This window comes from Electrophorus electricus, chromosome 1, assembly GCF_041902795.1.
Source record: "Electrophorus electricus isolate QZ-2024a chromosome 1, ASM4190279v1, whole genome shotgun sequence".
Lineage (NCBI taxonomy): Eukaryota > Metazoa > Chordata > Actinopteri > Gymnotiformes > Gymnotidae > Electrophorus > Electrophorus electricus.
In genome coordinates this window covers 5,794,993-5,814,605 of record NC_137497.1, presented here as the reverse complement: position 1 = coordinate 5,814,605, position 19,613 = coordinate 5,794,993, and the positions used below count along the sequence as shown (strand labels likewise).

Genomic DNA, 19,613 nt, shown 5'->3' with positions numbered 1-19,613 from the left:
ATAAGGGTTCATTCATATCATGTCCTCTGTTGTCTGCTGTACTTCCTGTCTGGAGCTGCTGATTTTTTCCCCTCAGAGGAACAATCACCAGCCCTGCTGCCACAAGCCCCGCCCACATCAGAGCCAGGAGCACCGTCAACACCGTCACAGTGGCGCTCTGATCTGGGCACGGCTGGACTTCTGCAACAAACACACTTGTCAGTAAATATAAACCATGATTTAAACATGCAGAATTATAATCATATGTGTATGTACCAGAGTTAACACTGAACTATCATAATATGAACCACTAAACATACACATTTGATTATAACCATGTAACAGAGTGACAAAGATCACAACAGCATCACTCTGCAAGATCTCAACATTATGCATACCTACTTGTTTCAGCAGTTACCATAGTATCCACTTCTACAGATTTGTGTCTGTATGCTCTGGTGAGCTCAGCATCTCCAACCTCCATATTATGAAGCAACTATTAGTAACTATGGAGAACAGTTTAGAAGTCAAACTAAAACAAATCTGGATCTTGTAGAGAGATATTGTTGTGACTGTAGAATAGAAATATACTCAGAGTTCAAAGTGAATGAACCAGTGGAGAGAATGAGCTACACAAGGGCTAGGGGGTGTACATAACAACCACCACCACCCTGACCACCACATTCCCCTGATGACCCACCTGTGCTCAGTCATAACTATGATCACTGCTGAAGCAGTCTGTCATAATAACACCCAGCATAATTACTGCACCATTACTGACTACATTTACATATTAACACAGCACTATCACTACACTCTCACTGACTACAGGAACATATTAACACACAGTATAATTAGGTAATAACATTTGCATGCACACAACAGCAGGACTAAGGCCTCAGTATGAGAACCAGGACACTTACAACAGCTGTTGTAAAGACCAGTCTGTTCATATTTACATATTACAGTCTGACAAACAGCCCATTCATGATGCAAGAAAGCACAGTCTGACTTTGCAACGACAGACATCCCCTTCGTAACACAAACTTTGAAAAGTTGATGCTGTACTGTGCATTTAGAAAGAAGTCTTATATTTCCTGGATGTGATTGTATATATGTGTGTCATCACAATAAATCACAATACATCTCACTCTCTCTCTAAATATAACACAATATTGTTGTTAGTATAATTTCTGTATAAATATATTGTTAATATAATCCTAAGTGCCATTACACATGAATTAGATAGTGAAGCACTACAGGTTAGTAGAAACCTCATTCTGCTTATAAAGGACTGCATACATAGCTGAGGTGCTGAATCAGATGTTGTAGCACATGGTCACCACGAGATGGCAAACCAAAGCAGCATTTGTTTATTTCTGCATTACTTCTGTTTACTATGTACAAGACCCTCACATTTCCTGCTAATAATATAAGACACTTATGAGTCTAAAAACATTCAGAGATTTCCTGAGCAAGAAAATAAAATCCACATATACATACAAAATGTGTTTTTTAAATAAATTTGAAAGTGTATATTTCACCAAGGTTGGATTTGTATATTCCTGCATAACATCTTTGCAGTAGTATTAATATACACATACAGTAAATATCACACTCAGGGTCACCACTAGATGGCGGGCCACGGCTGTATATGAATATTTCTGCATTAAGCCCGACAAACTATTCCATCTGCAGAGGGTCAGGCTGTAGTAATACTCACAGCTCTAACCCCAGCTGGAGAGGGCCAGGTTGTAGTGACACTCACAGCTCTAACCCCAGCTGGAGAGGGTCAGGCTGCAGTAACACTCGCAGCTCTAACCCCAGCTGGAGAGTGTCAGGTTGGTAGTCAGATCAGTGAGACAAACCTGAAGGAAAAGGAAATGTTGAACTCTGAAAATTGATTGTTGTGATGAATGGTAATCAGTGGTTAATGGTGAGAAGTTTAACATGAAATGTTTTAGCCAGGAACTCCTATTAATTCTTACAGTTCCTTTATGTTTATTGTTGCTGCTTCAGCCATTACTCATTTTTAGAAGATCATCCTGATCTGCTTATAAATAAAGAAGATTCTCTACAGCTCCTTGGATTTGTGACCATACCTTTTAGTAAATACTGCTCTCATCACATCCTGTAAACACCACAAATAATTATAAAATGATTACTGTTCCACTCTTTTTCTGTACATTTCAGTACTAGGCCATATAGATCTAACGTTTATTGTGGATCATGGCTCTACCTGCTCCTCAAAGAACCCCTCAGCATATCACACAGGAACAGCTGTAGTCTTTAGAAGATCATTCTGATTTGTTTATGAATATGAGTCTCAGTACTAGAATGCACAGATGCATCATTAAGTGATTGTTGATCATGGTTGTACCTGCACTTTGCAGAACTCTTCAGCACATCATACAGGAGCAGCTGAATTACTGTAGTTGATGTTAGATGAAGGCAACTTCACTTTGTACATGATCTGTAATTTTATATGAAACAGTCATAGAGATTATGAAATGTCTCTATATTTAAGCAGTTTTAGTATTACATTTTTTTCTTTCAAAAATTGTACACTTGTCTTTGTCTAATATATATTGTCACTTGCAAAACCATATAAAAGGCCTGACATATTTGGTCTCTGTTTTCTCCCTTTCCAATAGCTAAAACCTGAAACGTCTTTCAAATCTTTCCGATCAATACACTGTGTTATTTATATACGTGTATATGACATTTTTTTTCAGCAGTGTGAGATGTGATCTGGTGTATTTTAACCACAGAGATGTGAGAACTTTGTTCTGTTTTTAGTTCAGCCGCAAGCTGAGAAAATGTTGCCAGAGGTCACAGTTGAATATTACCCAGCAATCTGGTTTTTACACAGCTCACTCCCGTGCTAAGAATGGAAGTTAGAGTGAAAGTTAGTAAAATTGCCAAATTACATAAATGTTTGAAAATTATAGTGGTGGTGGAAAGTAAAAGTTTAATTGCTTTGTTATTTTACAATGTATTTTACAATTGCGAAATCTTTCTTTATTGTCTTCAAGTGTATTCTCTATTTAATAATGTAAATGAGATTAGTATTACTTACTAATGCCATGAAACAGGAGAATCAGTACAGATATACAAACCATCACTGGTCTCAAAAAAGAAGAGGAAAGGCTTTGCAGAGAAACAGGATGGTCAGGACAGAGGTCCTTAATCAGCTGTGCAAGCAAGTGATTGAGATCAAGAGATTGTGACGCACAGTGTGTTGAAAAGAACTGGGGGTCCACAAAGAGGTTGGAAAATATTCAGACTACAGTGTGTAATACAGCAGAATGGCTAGAATGACTGCTAGGGACAGACGCAGCCTTCAATGTGGTTGACACATTTTGTTCGCTCTGTGTGCAAATGCAAACTGACATGCACACACATCTACAGATCTGTTTCCATCACACAATGCTATGGATAAAGATTCCTAAAAGTGCAGAGCTAAAATTACAGTTCTGTGATATTAAAATGATATTCATGGGATATTTGGGATTCTGATTCATTACAAAAACATTGCAGATGAATCTGTACACTCTCACTATTGTCCATAAACTTGCATTCAAGGACAAACATAATTTCAACTCACTTATTGTGTGCAGAATTATACCTCTTTAAATAGCACAAAAAGCCACATAACTACTATAAGCATAGATCATGCCAGCTGCCCTAAACACTATCCAGACAGTAATAACATGAACATTCGTGCTACATCATACTTCCACCAACTATTTAACATATGGTGAGCTGTGCTTTCATTGGGTGAAAAGGAATGCTTAGACGGTCTTCCTTTGTCAACATGTAGATGTCTACATTTTAGCACTAATATAAATAAAGCAGCAATGCTACAGTTATTTTCTCTTTTCTTCTTTCATGGTTCATTCCCTGCTCAGGTGATATATTTTGTTCCACAGGTTGAGTGACTACCAGTTCACAGTGGCCAGATATGCAGCTATGAATGAACACAATACACCTCCCTCTACAACTTGGTTTACTATAGACTAAAACATCTTTAGAGAAATCCAGGACTTAACCTGGCGCCAAAGACATTTTCACCAGGATGTTACAAATGCAACTGCAACAAGGAAATAATCTCTGGAATGGAAGAAACCTTCTTTCTTTGGCTGATACTGGATAGCAGTGTAAGCCTGTTGTGAAGACCTGCCATAAATCTTCTGACTAATTCTGAGCACTGCTACCTGCACATTGTCTTTAGAGTCTATCGTTTGCTGAGTTGTTTGGGTTTGTATTATCTTTGCATTGAGCTCCTGTTTTCATATTCCCCCAATTTGCTGAAGATGTTCAGAAACAATTAAAATATTTGTAGGTCTTTACTTCTGAATTCTATATGTAATCACTGTAAATTGATGTTCTATTCTATTGATGTTTTTTGCCTTTACATCAGCTAAATCCTGACACGTCTGTCCAACCTTTCAGTTAAATACACTGTGTATTTGTCATTTACCCACTTGTATCTGTCTTTTTTTCACAGTAGAGTGAGATGCACGCTGAAGCTTGTTGACCACAGAGAGGTGAGAACGTCTGTTCTGTCCTCAGCTGCAAGCTGAGAAAATTGTCAGCAGTCACATTTGAATCTCAACCACTAATTATACACAGATCAGTCTAGGGGTAAGAAGGGAAATTAAAATGAGAGTTAATAGCATGCATAATCACATAAATGCTTTGAAAATTATAGTAATAGTGGAAAGCAACAAAATTCAGTAATTTGTTTAACATTCTGAATTTCTTTTGCTATTTAGGTTTTAAAAAATGCTTTAGTTACAATAATCTAGTTTATCTAAAAGTATTAATGCATACATTGTATTCATATTAGTGTAACGAGCCAGACGCTTGTGGATTGTGAAGATGAACTTTATTAAGGTTCCACTAGATGATCAAAGGTAAACTCAGAGTAATAATAGACAGAGAAACAAAAGGGGTAATCCAAATCTTAGAGAGGTCCGAGTCCATGTCAAAAGCCAGAGGAGTAATCCAAAAAACGAGAAGATATCTTTAAAAAGGGGTCAGGCAAAAATCAGAAATGATAAAGACAAAGCACAGGTATGGTACACAGGAAAACGAATCAAACAAACACTCGCTTGGGAAATCCTAGAGGCAATACTTTGCAGTGAGTGTGCGTTAGGTCTTATATACCTAAACTCTCTGAACACACAGGTGAGTTTAATATTCTGGTGATGATGATCTGAATGAATGTCTCTGATTGGCTGAGTTGTTGGCTGGGTGCTGAACAGGCTGCTGGATAGTGTAATCTGGTTGGGAGTCAGGCGGTATGACAATTAGAAAAGGGATTACATTGGATTATCTGCGTTTAGTTTCTGATTGTGAGCCTGGTTGCTCAAGTAAACAAATTTGGAATGAAAAGGCCAATATATTGTAAATTAAACACTGGCTGCATATTGTTAATAGATAGTATAAAAAATTATTATTATTCTATCGTAATTGTACACCCATTCTTACATTTTTATTTAAGTGCATTTAATACATCCATTGTTGCACTTTTATTTGAATAAATCTTCACAAAGTTCATGATGGAACTGTCATGCTGACCTCCAACTATAAACTCAGAACTCTATTTTTCATCAGCCCTGGTCCTGACAAGTGCAGAACACTCCATCTGACTCCACCAATAGTCTGCTTCAATCATCATCCTTAGACTGCTGATTACCATTAGCTGTTATCAAGTCTTATTTATGTATTTATGCACCTTCTCAACCAAACGTTCTTTACAAAGTGTTGCCATGGTTCATCCCTCTGTATGTGGAGCGCTTTTCCTATGTCTGTCTTGTATATTGCTTTTGACCCCTTTCTGTTTATCCTGCAGTTTTTGTATTTACGGCATTGCACTTCCGCTGCTGGTGTTTTTCCGGTTGTGACTTATGTCTGTTTTTTGACCATGTTTTTGGATTGTCCTATAGTCAGTAAAGCCACATCTATTCGCATACACAAGAGTCTGGTTGATTCTGACTCGTTATATGAATTCATTCAAACCATGACTCTAGACCAGGGGTGTCCAAGTCTGGGGCTCCAGGACGGATTGGACACACCTGCTCTAGACCTAGTTGTTTATGAGAATGATGGAAAATATAATTCCTGTAGATGTAACATTGGATAACAATTTTGTAATTTTCTGTAAACCTGCATTAATCAGTAAACCTGTAAAGTTTAAAGTTGTGTGATTATGGAAGGAGACCTGAAGAGTGTATTTCATGAAATTTGGATTTGTGTGTGTATCATGCAAGACAAAAATGTGTAAAAATAGCCGAAGGTCCTGTTGGCGGAGACCACAAAGACCATGATGTACTGAAGCCACACCCATGCATGTAGGCAACACTCTTTGTTTGAGCTATAATTTTATATCAAATCTAACCCAGACTGATGTATGTTGATGATATTTAAAAGTTTATGAAAAATGAAATATAAAGATATATCAGTAAAATCTTAGATTGACACTCTAGATTATCTCTAAACTTTCTTCTTTTGTCTCTTGTGGAAGGATGAAGCTTTTATTTGTCTGTTCAATTAAGTCTGTAATTATTCTGACTATTTATTATTTATATTATTTTAGAACAAAATGTTTTTGGCTCCTCCTCCATCTTTATTATGGTTATATTAAAAGTTAATTATTTTAATGTCAGGACAGCATGCTTAGAACATTAATTACTTTCTGTTTAAATGACATTATTATTTTAACAAAGGTGACTAACATTGTTAAATAATATCAGATTTATTATAAAATTCCAGAATATTTACATTGTGAATAGAAAGTAATTTACTGAATCTTGGTTTCACAGCGTTCTTTAAATATGGACACAGAATTTAATGCTTCATCAAGTGTGATAAGTCAGTAGATATAAGCAGAGTAATGCAGGATATTTTCACATAATATAAAGCCGTATCAAATGATTTATTAAAAAAAAGATTGAACCAAAAGACGAGTCTGAAGACAATGCACTTTAATAAAAAAGAACTGAAGATTGAAACAGCAAGTCACAACAATTCAAACTGCATTTGAACACATTTATTCGCATATCAGTCACCACCACCAACAAACTATATCATGTCAATAATATAATAATATACGTCAATAATATAAAATGAGTCAAATGGTAAAAAAAGGAAATTCACATAGCTGGATTTTAAGGTGCCAAGTATTTAATAGTAGCAATAAAAATATTTTGGTATGATTACACTGAGGTCATTAAGATGCCACAGTATGGTGTCATACTGTGGTACCCAAACTATTTAAGAAACATTAATATTACTGTTATAATTTTCTGTAATCAGTCAAGACTAACTGAACATTAAGTCTTAAAAGGGATAGTCCAAATACACTTCTGCTAAAGGGTTTTAATTGTTTACAGATTGAACACATGCCAGCCCACAATACTTGCAAAATACATATGCTATTCTTCACTGTGTGTAGGGAATCACCTTGAATAATAGTAAATTACTTTCTATTCTTGCAAAGGTCACATCAAACTCCCTGATTACGCTGGGTTAATCCAGGTTGCGATACATCACCTTAACTGCTCAGTCACAATTTCTGACAGTACTTACAGACCTACTGTCCACTGTTTGTGTATGTCAAAACTAGAAAGTGCATATATAAAATACATGGTGGTGATAAGAAGCACTTTGTTCTGTCACTGCTAGTGTCTAACTGAAGAATACACAACCTAAGGATCCACTTCAGAGTGTCTTCCTGCTTTCTTGATTTTCTTATCCGAAAACTTTAGAGCAGCGTAGCTAGAATTCTTTTCCTGCAATGGTACAAAACAAAACTATACTGGATGACATAATCTGTTGGATTTTTTACTTTAATGTCAGATTTCTTTAAATAACACTAATAACAAAATTAACTTTATTATTTTAATCCTGAAATTAATTTTAAGATGCGATTCTTTTTATGTTTAATATGATTCCTTTTTCTTTGTGTGGCTGTTCTGTAAATTTGCTGGAACATCTTTTTGCTTACACAATGGACACCAAACCCTTCTAATATTTTGCAAAAAATATTATACAAAGATATTAAATTAATTGATAAGAATTTGTTGTATACAAAGATTTTAAATATATTCTATATGTGGTTCAAGCATTTATCATGTTTTTTTCATAATTACCTTATTCTTTTGTTCAACTTTACAGTCAGTTTCTGTAGGACTCAATAAAAAAAAAATCAGCTGTGCATTAAGGAGTAAACATACATCTCAGACTCTTTTTACATTGCAATATAATCTAGTATATTGCGAGATATTAAGTATATTACTGCAATATATAGAATACTTGATTTTAATACTTGATTTGCCTTTATTTAAAAGAATACTTTCTATATATTTTATGTAATGGTAACTTTTGTACTTTTCTTCTAAGCTGTATTTTTCTTAAAATTACCTAAAATGTTAATAAATTAGTTTTAAACAGCAGTATTAGCAGTACCATCACTGTGTTGTTTTTTCTTCTTCAGCATGAAAAGAAGAACACTGATGAGAACAAGAATCACTCCAGTAAACACTGCCGTCAGCATGAAGAAGACATCTGAAGACCAGAGAGCTGAAGAAGAGATTCAAAGAAAGATTTATTTTTTAATCTGTACATGTGACTTTGCAATGCAATTCTTCTACTGCTTCACAGTTCTTCAAATTCTTAATAGCGATATTTTTAAACAGCAGAATATAAACTGCAAAATGCCATATACAAAGCAAAACAAGAACTGAAGAACATGAGATAAAAAACCTTCTTCTGAACTGCCCTTGGAAGGTGTTTCAATTCGCGCTGGAAAAAAGAACAACAAAAAAGATTTACATCAGTTTAACATTAACCTTAATGTTATTAATATCTGGTACTTAACAATTGTTAAACATACCATATAAATATTTGTCAGTAATTACTGTAATGTAATTCATTTGCACAGATTGTTACCTCTGACTTGTAAATATGTTGCATTACTGAAGGAAATCTGACTACCCCGCCGAATGCCGCAATAATACAATCCTGAATCAGTGGGATTCACTGCAGTTATTGTCAGAGAGGTGTACTGGGAGTTTACGGACATCACAGTACGTTTACTTTGATTGACAAAAGAACAGTGGCTTGATGCAGAATTGTTTCTGAAATATTGACATGAAATGTAAACTGGCACAGAACTGTCTGTGTGTTTGAACCAAGATATGTAAGTTGGTGTTGTCTGTTCATGCTGGTACCAAAGAGTGACATCATCACCAGGTTCTGCCACCAATATTAAAGTAGCTGGAGAGCCCAGAGCCACTGGGAGCAAACCTGCAATCCAGAAAACACCACAAAATTAACACAAATTGTAAGAGAGGGACAGTATTAAAAACTTTCATCTTTAACCCTGGACACCTGTTAAAACCCATTTAATCTTTATGACTTCCTCAAAACAGTAAAGTTTATTCTCTCCATTTAATATAAATGAGATTAATATGACTTACCAATGCCATGGAACAGCGAAATCAGAACTGATATACAAACCATCCCTGCAATGACATGAAGAGGAAATGTGACTTTCATATCAAACTGCACTTTATATAGTTGTAGGTGTGGCTTATGCAATACATGAAATTTAGTAAACTGTCATCATTTTAGAGCCAATATAAAATATGTAATTCACAACACATAAACAAATAATAAAGAGGAAACAAGGAAAATCAAAATGCATGCAGTGTTGCTTGTTTCTGTAAATAAACTCAAGTAATCTTGTATCATGAAGGCACAGGCCTTCCATGTCACTGCACAAGCATTAACAGATAACTTGTAGAACAGATAAACACAAATAGAGCTTCTCTTACTAAACTTTAGTAACAGGGGGATTTACTCTAAAAAGTCATATGGACATAGGAATGTCACCATATTGCTAAGTTGGAAAAATTATCTTAGGGCCTCAAGTACCCAGTATTCCTCCATCTTCCCATCTTCCTTCATTCATAATATAACTACCATTTTGGATTGTCATACTTACTACCTCTGTTGTTTTCTGGTAGTTATCTACTGTCACTATATTCATTGTCTGAATGGGAAAGTTAGTTTTTTAGTTAGTATTTTCTACTATTCTCCATGGCTCCTCCACATGAAATATTTTTAAAAAATGTTATCCCTACCACTTGGTTGTGTCACTGAGTATATGCTGTTCCCACCATCATCTTTGTTGTGTCTCTGAGTGTATGCTGCTCCCACCAGCATCTTGCATACTGCTCCTAGATGCCGGATTGTCATGTCCAGATACACCCCATCTTCCATTGACTTGGTATTGTGTGCTTGGTCTTGTGTTGCCATGATTAGTGCCTTTGTGCTCAGGCCTGTCTTTTCCACTGATATGTTTTATCCCTCTTTACACTTGTATTAGCTAGCCACCGAGCCCATAGCTAAACACTCATTTGTTTGTACTGGTTTTTAGCCAGTATGGATCGTATCTGGTCCAGGTGCCTGGGAATTGGAGAGTGTGAAGTATTTTTACCCTTACTAGGATTGCTCTCTTCTGGACTGAGGTCAGCATTGTCATTCCTGGAATTTTCTGGAACCAGCTTCAGTGTCCCAGCCCCAAGTAACAGCACCGGGGGAACCTGGGTGGTCACCTTCCACACTCTATTTTCTATTGGTGCATTACTCTGTTCAGTCAACAATAAACAGGTTGTTGGAAAGGGGGAGTAAATGAGTATCTTGTAAGAATGGTGTTCAGCAATTCGTGGACAGAAAAAGCGAGAGTCCACACTGAGGATGGAAAACACCCAGACCCTGGTGTGCAGTATGAGCAGAGAAAATAGCTCATAAGTGAGCAGTACAAAACCTTTGATGTGGTTAAATACCTCTGTGCAAACTGTAAGTACACAGACATGCATACATGCCTACAAAACTGTTTCCAGCACACAGTGGACAAGAGATGCCTGAGAGACTGAAGTTAAAAGTTCTCTATTCAATGCTAAACTTGCATTCTGAAAACTTTATATAAACGTAATATTTGGGATTGTGGTCCATAAGAAGTGCAAATTAATCCATACTCTTGCACTACAGTCCAGAACCTGCCATTCACCACATCACACATCATTTTAACTCTCTTATTGTGCTCTGCTTCACAGTAGCTTTGACAGTAAAGCACTACACCACCCCAGTAAGCACAGAACATGCTGACATTGTGTTTAAATATTGAATCGGACTTATTGGTTATTTAAAAAATAAATAAAAAATGCAACCATAAAATGTCTAATATTGTGGTAAATAAAGAGGAAAACAAATGTCAGTGGACAGTGAACAACTCTGTGACATAAATGGATGAGACAAGTCCTACAGTGCCTGATTATCAGATATGAGTGTTTATACATGCAGGATGTGTATCTTCTATCTGTAAAGTGTTAAACATCCTACTCATGAGATTACTTATGCTTAAAAGTTAATTTTCATTTATGTTTCTAGCATTAAATTTTTTTTTTTTTTTTTTAAGGTAAAAATAAAAAATGTAAAGTAAAATGTTACAACCTAAGTGAAGTGCTTGTAAATACTAATTAAGTTGCTCAACAGTTTTAGGTCTTTGTAGTTTTGTGTCTGTAGAACAAAATATGTCTCATTGATGTCACTGGAGAATGAAAACATTCCTGATAGGTGGCATATGTCTGCCCCCTAGTGGTAAAGAGATGCCATCTTGAAACTTCTTCAGAATTGAGCAGATTTCTTACTTAAAGTGTTGTCTTGTCAGTAGATAAAGTGTTGTGCCCACACCTGTAAACTACTGTATTCCTGTATTTTTAAAGTTTACATTTTCAGCATTTGGCAGATGCTCTTATCTGTGGCAAGCAGAAAGAAAGTCCTTCAGGAGGCTTCTTGAACCATTATCCCCCCTCTTGTGGGAGGGTGAGAACCCCTGTGCACTGCCTGCACTTGTTTTCTCCTCTTTCACCAGATGTATTTTTGAAGTGGTCATCTGAAGTTGTATTTTTGATTGTGGTCATTACCATATGGGAATACATGATGAAAATGTGAATGAAAAAAAACCAGGAGAAAACAATACCCTACATCCATTTGATCATGTTCTGTAGTTGAATGGCAAGAATATGTTCTTGAGAGTTAGGAGCTTTGAGACCTCTGCGTTCTGGGTGTTTGAGATGTGGTTAATTTGTGTCTATGTGGTGTATCTTTTGCCTTAAGTAGTTGAAGAGTTTTGAAATATGATCACAGTATTGAAATAGACTTTTTCATGCTTATTTCTTAGGACTGCTAAGAAACACTGATGAGCTCTGCTGAACAGTATTGTTTGTGACACAATAGTCTTTGGTCACAAAAAGGACTTTCAAGGAATATCAAAAGTAACATCAAAAGTGTATCAAGGATTTTTTAATTATATTTATGGGCATGCAGAAATTTTAAAATACTAGATGTGTTTTATCTACAGTCTTCTTTTTTGTGTTGTCCAGCTGTGCATTTGCCATTCTGATAAATGGATATTTCCTGAAAAACTGCACTATCAAAGGTTCTTTAAGATCTCAAACAATGAAAGTGCTCAAACAAAGAGTGTACTATACCTGAATACATACAACATATAGCACAAGTGCTGGACATGTCTTACAATCAAATATCAGTCATAAAAAAGAATGACTTTGTACACCTTTTTAACCTTCAAAACTTAAACGTTTCTAACAATCAGATCAAAGAAGTGGATGATGGAGCTTTCAGAGATTTGACTACCTTGCAGGAGTTAAATCTCGCGTGTAACAAACTCAATTCGGTCACAAAAGGATTCTTCTGGAATCTTTTTAATCTCACTGTGCTTTGAATGGATGGAAACCTCATTACAAATATTAATCCATCTGCTTTTCTCCCTCTTGTCAGTCTGGTAATGTTGAATGTGTCAGGAAATTATCTTTATGACATATACAAAATACAGCCTGTGTTTCAAATGTCCCACCTCCAGAAACTGCACACTGGAAAAAAAGGATTTTCATCTTTTCAAACAACACATGTATCAAATACATCCACACAATGGAAAGCCCTGGATCTGTCCCATAATCCATTGCAGTTGTTCAAGATCACAGCTGATATTTTTCCTCACCTTGAAACAGTAGACCTAGCTTTCATTAATGTCAGCATAAAGTGGGATGTGCTGGAGAGAAATTACTTAAGACACGTCAACAGACTCAACTTATGTGGATCACCAATGGCATCAGAGGATGTTGCTGCAAACCTTTAACTCTACTCTGGTTAAACTTAATATTTACTACCTAGGGGAGCAGACAGTGAAAACCCTGTTTAAACCTGTCTGCCTGATCAGCTCACTTAGAACTGATAAATAATATCAGTTCAATATCAGAGAATGAACTAAATGACTGCACAGGTCCGACAGTACTGGATGTGTCTAGAAGCAATATCTCTAATATAACAAAACTGACATTTAAATCAATGTGTAACCTCCAAAGGTTGGATATGTCCCAAAACAAACTGAATAACGTTCCTAGACCTTACCTACAATTCCATAACTACATTAACATGCTCAGATGTCACCAATTTAACACAATTAAAGAAACTTCAGATTTACAGAGGTTCTTTGACCACCCTGGAATGATGCACTTTATATAATTTGAAGAGGCTCCTTCTTGGCTTGGGCATACTGTTTACTTTAAAAGGCTATTTCATGAAGGGTTGTCATTGCTAGATCTTCCTAAATTCAAGACCGTTTACTCAAAACACACTAAATAGAAATAAAGATACAGACTCTGGAATTAATTGATGAGACTAGCCGGTCCTGTCTTTATTCTGTGCTCAATGTTACAATCGAGGCATTATCCGGAGAATGTCTAACAGTCTTAGGTGGACACACCTTTTATACATTTTCTTCAAAGACCCTTACATAACCATTTTTATTTTTTCATAAAAACTTGTCTAGGTTCCACTATTGTTCTCCAAACCATACATTATTCAATGTATGCAAATTGATATTCAATACTTATACCAACCAGTTCCTGGTACCATTAGGTTCATCCTGAACTACTATATTTTCTTAAAAAGTGATACTATTCTATATCACTGGTTGCCCATATTGATTTCTTCAAAGTTCAAAGGTTCAAAGAGGCTTTATTATCATTTTAGGTATATACAAGTACACAGCAAAAACGAGACAATGTTCCTCCATGACAATGGTGCAACACAAAACAATAAGTGCAACAGACAACACGCCACACGAGTGCAAACAATCCAATACAGTGCAAAATGTCATAAACAATAAATAAATACAGGACAGGACCAATACAAAGATATAAAATGATTTTTTAGCCCAGTACACAGTACTGGGAATATGTAAAGTGAGTTGTGCATAGGAGTCAGTGACATGCTATACTGAACATAGCAGTCACTGGTAGCAGCCAGAACAGTTCAGAGTACAGTGCTGGTTTAGTACAGTACTCTAGCAGCAAGTAGGATAATGTGCAAGACTGCAACAGGAGTGCATATTTTATTTGTGTGAAGTTTGACTTCAGCACTAGTCTGAAACAAAAACAATGTGTGAGTGTGTGTATGGATATGTATATATGTGTGTGTGTGTGTGTGTGTGTGTGTGTGTGTGTGTGTGTGTGTGTGTGTGTGTGTGTGTGTGTGTGTGTGTATGACTGTGTATAAGAATGTGTGTATGTGTGTGTGTGTAAAAGTGTCCATTTTTGGAATCTGAATTGGGATTGGAGTTAGCCAGAGTTCAGTTCTTCCGGTGATGTCCATATTGTTGCTAGCCCGGGATGTCCCATCCTTGAACCCAGGCACCCTCCTCGACTGTGGCCCCTAGAGGCCTGTCAAATAAGCCTCCTGAGGATTGACGCTTAAGCCTATAGAGGACTTTCCTGCATGAAACCATTTTATTGTGGACCATCCCTATTTTTCTGCGTGCAATATCATTTTATTATGTCAGGGTGTCCCTAATCTAGAAGATTTTGAGTTATCACACAGCAAACTAAATGTTATCCATCCAAGTGATTTTGTGTGTTTGCATTCACTCCAACATTTGCTTTTACAAGTCAACCAAATACAAAGTATAAAGCCAGGAGCATTTAAAGGTTTCAGAATCTGATTCACCTGGACCTTCAAACAAACAAGATCACTTATACTTCAATAAGATCATTAGTCTTCTCAGGTCTCCCCAGTCTGAAGATGCTGATCTTAAACAACAATTACATATCATATTCAAATCAAAACAGACTCAGGCAACCACAAATTAAATATATGGAGTCTTTATATGCTTTAGTCATTTTTTGTCAGGGTAATGAAGGACAGACATTTTCCTTCAAATGTTCTGGAAGGACTGAAATTGTTAAAGATACTCTTCACTGAAAATCTCAGTATTAACTCTATACATCCTCACACCTTTACTTATACAACAAACTTGTGGTGACTGGACCTCAGCAAAAATCATTTAAAACCACTGTCTCCAGAAGTATTTATACCAGTTAAGAAACTCAGCAGTCTCATGATGATTCAAGTAAGGCTACAAACACTGGATTTTCTCATTCAGGCAAAACTTTATACAAAAGCAAATTACAAAGTTTGGTGATTAGAAGATTAAGTGTGATTAATAAGACTATAATTAATAACATTTGTCACATTGATAAGGTTTAGCTTTTAAAACTGTATGTAAAATATGTTTGCTGTAAACCGCTGTCAGCTGTGTGAGCTCTTTAGTCCTTTGCCCAGACCAAATCTGACAAATCCAGATACACAGTGTGGTACTGGATCATCATGCCAAGTGACATGTACTTTGGCCAGAAGGGGGCATAAGTATGACAATAACTGTTTCAGGCTCATCTACACTGCCGAGTCCTCTCTAAGAAAACAGTGGTGTTAAGTACATTGGTCTCAGTCAGCACATGAAGTTTGCTGGATATAACGCAGACATAATGCAGTACACAACAGCAAACATTCATAGACTCCTAGGCTGGCCTTCAAATGCAAACTGAACACTTATCTATTTTTGTAATATTTAGAATGATCATTGGTCCTACACCTGTTGGGAAACTGAAATTCTAACATGTCTAGCTTGATATTGTTTGTTATTGCACATATCATTGTCTGTTATAGAGCTAATATGTGTTTTGCACTTCATGGTATCAACACTGATCCCTGTATTTCCACAGTATTCTAGTTCATTGGTATCTTGAATGCTAACCTACTGGCTTGGATATATTCTATGAATAAATGACAAAGCACTTTTGTAAGTCATTAAGAGCACCTGCCAAATGTTGTAAATGTAAATCTTCACCACACTTGATATACATACCTCACCTGGTCATCTGTCTAATTCTGTGTTAAACAGATTCACATATTCACATCATACAGAGTTGTTGTCATCACAGCTCCAAATGCAAATGTGCAAAAGACCTGTCTAAAAGTTATTAATATAAAAGACAAGTCTTGGCGTTGCAGATGTAAAAGACCCATCTACGAGTTACTAATGTAAAAGACCTGTCTAAGAGTTTCTAACATACACATACTTAATGATGCTAAAGCTCATGTACTCCTAGTCCACTTTTCCTTTTTCATAGATCAGCAAATCCATCAGGTAGTAGTTTATATTCTACAGTTCTTAAAACAATTCTCTATCTATCATTTTTAGCCTTTAAACCTATTTCAGCATCCTTCAGTACATGTAAGTGATGATACAATAAACTAATGGACTATTTTGTTGTATTGTTCATTTTCCTTTATCATCAATCTCTGCATTTTTAACTGTGTTAAATGTTTTACAGCATCTGCTGAAGGATCATTGTTCACCATCAGAATCTCTGTGCTGATTTCAAAAGGTTTTTTTCATTTCTTCTTCTTTTGTAATGTGTTATGTATATAGTTATTTCTAAACTGACATACCTGTCAAGCTCTGTCTACAAAAGCCTGATCCAATAAAAAAAACTTTAGGTCACATAGAAATAATTTCTTTGTATTTTTCTTTTTTATACACAGCAAGAGAGTTAATGATGGAAGAATTCAGAGGAGACATCTGCTGATATTATAACAGTCTTCATCGAACTTGAGACATTAAGTCTGTCAGGTGCCCCCCTCATCTGTATCGCTACTTAGCCATGTGTTCTAGATGTCCCTACCTACCATGTGTGTTTGTTGTTGTACTTCCTTGCTCTGTCCCCTATTCATGCCACACCCCTTTCTGAGTAACTCCACCTTGTTAGTCTCACCTTGCATCACCTGTGCCTACTTCTTCTGATTCCCTTACATATTTAGTCCTCTGAAAGAGAGGTTGAAAACATATGTCATTGTGCCCAGAGACCAAACTCTTAAATGTGAAGGGTTATGTGTTTATACATGCTCTGACTTATATAGACTCATGATACAATTAAAGCTGTTTAGTTAGATATTTTGTTACCAAAATTTAAGCCGGTCTTAATTGGAACATGCTGTGGAAAATGCTATAAGCCTACAGAGTAATTTTCATGATATACTAGAAGAAATGTGTATAAACTGTGAAGGTTTTGTTAAAACAGAAGTGATTCAGATGGCTGCTAGGTTTGAGCGACGTTGTCGCTGACCTATCCATGATTAGGAAGCGGGACTAGACTGGGGCGTTTGGGAAAGTTTTTGGCTGGAATGCATGAGAGAGAGCAGCCATTTTCCCCTGAAGTTTCGGTTGTTGGAGACTTAATATACGTTGTATATAGGCCCAAACTGTAACTTTTCCCTATTTGTTTCTTTCAAGTCTAACGGTGTTTGTTAGTGTGAAAGTATTCTCTCTGCTTTAGGCATCGTCTGTTTATTTCAGTTCTGTGACGAGAGTTTGCCATATTCGGTGGAGGAGCTACAGCTCCAGGCTGAACCACTGAACTGGCTACTTCTCAGCGAAGAGGACTGACCTCTCCACGCTGCTGCTCATGTGGATAGACAAGGAGGACCAATCTTAACAAAAATCATCGCACTTGTGTCGTGGGAGAATCTAAGAGGTAGCTGCTTGTTGTGAACGCTACGGCTCATCTCCATAGGTGTAATGGACCAACCAACTCTGTGTTTCTCATACACTTCATTTGGCATTCTACAGATGTGCACCAAAGTTTTGGGTCCCAACGAGTTATAACACAAATGTTTCTGAACACCCACGTGTTAAGCTGGACAGAGCCAAACTCTGGTTCATGTTTGCATTTATAGTATTGGCCATTTATTATTGAGTGTTTCATTTTCTAATTTCCGTGTTTATCCAACTGATTAATTTGCAACTGAAGCCTCTGAAGTTAAGAGAAATATTAATATTGGGGTTTTTTTGCACATTGAGTTTTTTTTTCCGCCACTAATGGTGATGTTAATGGGTAACTGTATGGTTCAATCAATCCTACTTGTTGACTCGGTTTTCGTTGTTTATTTGCTTCTGTTGTTTTGCGATTGCTTTCCTTTGTGCAGGTATATATGCATTTTTAAAAAATGTGTCGTTTGGGGTATTTACTAACCTGTCAATCATTCGGGTCATTAATCACAAGGCGGTTTAAATGGATTTATTACTATCAACGTAGTAGTAGACACATTTTTGGAGGCACTGTGCATTGGTCTAACATGAAATTTCTGAGGTGCTCCCCTAAATTATTTCATTAGGGAGCATTTAGGGAGGGGTTACATAAGTATGTAAAGAATACACATTAAACAGCAGTAAGCAGTAAAGTAAATATCAATATTTATTGGTGTTTCTAAGCAGATTAATCAAAGCCTTCAACCAGAGGGATGGGAGTTTGAGGGTGCAGCATGTTATTTCTCACTTTGTTTGCCCAGCTGATGAAGGACCTTGTGAGCATTAAAACCACTGACAGTCAATTCTATTCAGTTCACCTATCTCATGACAATGGCACATGTCAAAGGGTGGGATGTATTTTCATTAAGGGAATTTGATGTACTGAAAGCATGAAAAACTAGGCAAGCCGAAGATCTGCAAAACAGATCTGACCCGTTCATGCATGGGCTCCACAAGACCTCAGAAGGTGATGTGTGGTATCTGGCACCAAGATGGTAGCAGCAAATCCTTTAGATCCTGTGAGGTGGGGCCTCCATGAATCAGACTTCTTTTTTTCCCAGCATATCCCACAAATGCTCAAACAGATTGAGATCTGAGGAATTTGGAGACCAAGTCAACACTTTACAACTCTTGTTCGTCAAACATGTTTCCTTCTTAAAATTGGCCACTTTTGGTAGGTACTAGCCATGTCATACTGGGTAAAACCCACAAGACCTGCCATTTGAGATGTTTTCACCCATACATCTAGTCAACAATTTGGCCATATGAGTTACTCTGACTTGCTTGCTGTACCAAGCTTTAATTGAAAATGTGAAGATGGACCCGGGGATGGCTGAATAGATCAGAACGAGAAGTTGATACTTGATGTATTTTTTAAGCTGCCTAAGTCATTATTGAGCTTTTGCAATGTGTTCAGTGTTAATTTTTCTACTTCAGTTTATCGCTAATGAATGATTAGAGAAAGTTAAAGGTTTTGGTGTTGGGGTTCCTGTTTATCTTATGGGTATTTTGAGATTTGGTATTCATTGGAATTCAAAAATGTCTTTCTGAGTTTTAGCTCTATTAAACATTCTTTGATATGTTCATAGGAACAGTTTTAGATGGCTAGTGTGGT

The 19,613-nt window shown here is 36.5% G+C and overlaps 1 protein-coding gene and 1 pseudogene across 1 annotated transcript; one reads left to right on the top strand and one right to left on the bottom strand.

The window, feature by feature from the left end:
* Window positions 1–6,965: 6,965 nt before the first annotated feature.
* On the bottom strand, window positions 6,966–10,308 carry LOC118241295 (uncharacterized). Its single transcript, XM_035525943.2, has 7 exons — window positions 10,134–10,308; window positions 9,468–9,512; window positions 8,938–9,294; window positions 8,752–8,790; window positions 8,455–8,568; window positions 8,139–8,170; window positions 6,966–7,778 (listed from the first exon to the last, which is right to left on the bottom strand). Exons 1-7 carry the CDS (start codon window positions 10,306–10,308, stop codon window positions 7,695–7,697), a joined length of 846 nt encoding a protein of 281 aa, XP_035381836.1. The 3' UTR covers window positions 6,966–7,694.
* A 2,272-nt stretch (window positions 10,309–12,580) lies between these two features.
* On the top strand, window positions 12,581–13,582 carry LOC145651692 (uncharacterized; annotated as a pseudogene).
* Window positions 13,583–19,613: the final 6,031 nt, after the last annotated feature.

What these genes read in the sequence shown, in the direction of transcription:
- LOC118241295 (XM_035525943.2), bottom strand. Translation starts at nt 10,308, where the DNA reads ATGGCAACACAAGACCAAGCACACAATACCAAGTCAATGGAAGATGGG. An exon ending in AACATATTTACAAGTCAGAG is followed by an intron (nt 8,791 to 8,937) that starts GTAACAATCTGT and finishes TCTTTTTTCCAG; the next exon opens with CGCGAATTGAAACACCTTCC. An exon ending in CAAGGGCAGTTCAGAAGAAG is followed by an intron (nt 8,569 to 8,751) that starts GTTTTTTATCTC and finishes TCTCTTCTTCAG; the next exon opens with CTCTCTGGTCTTCAGATGTC.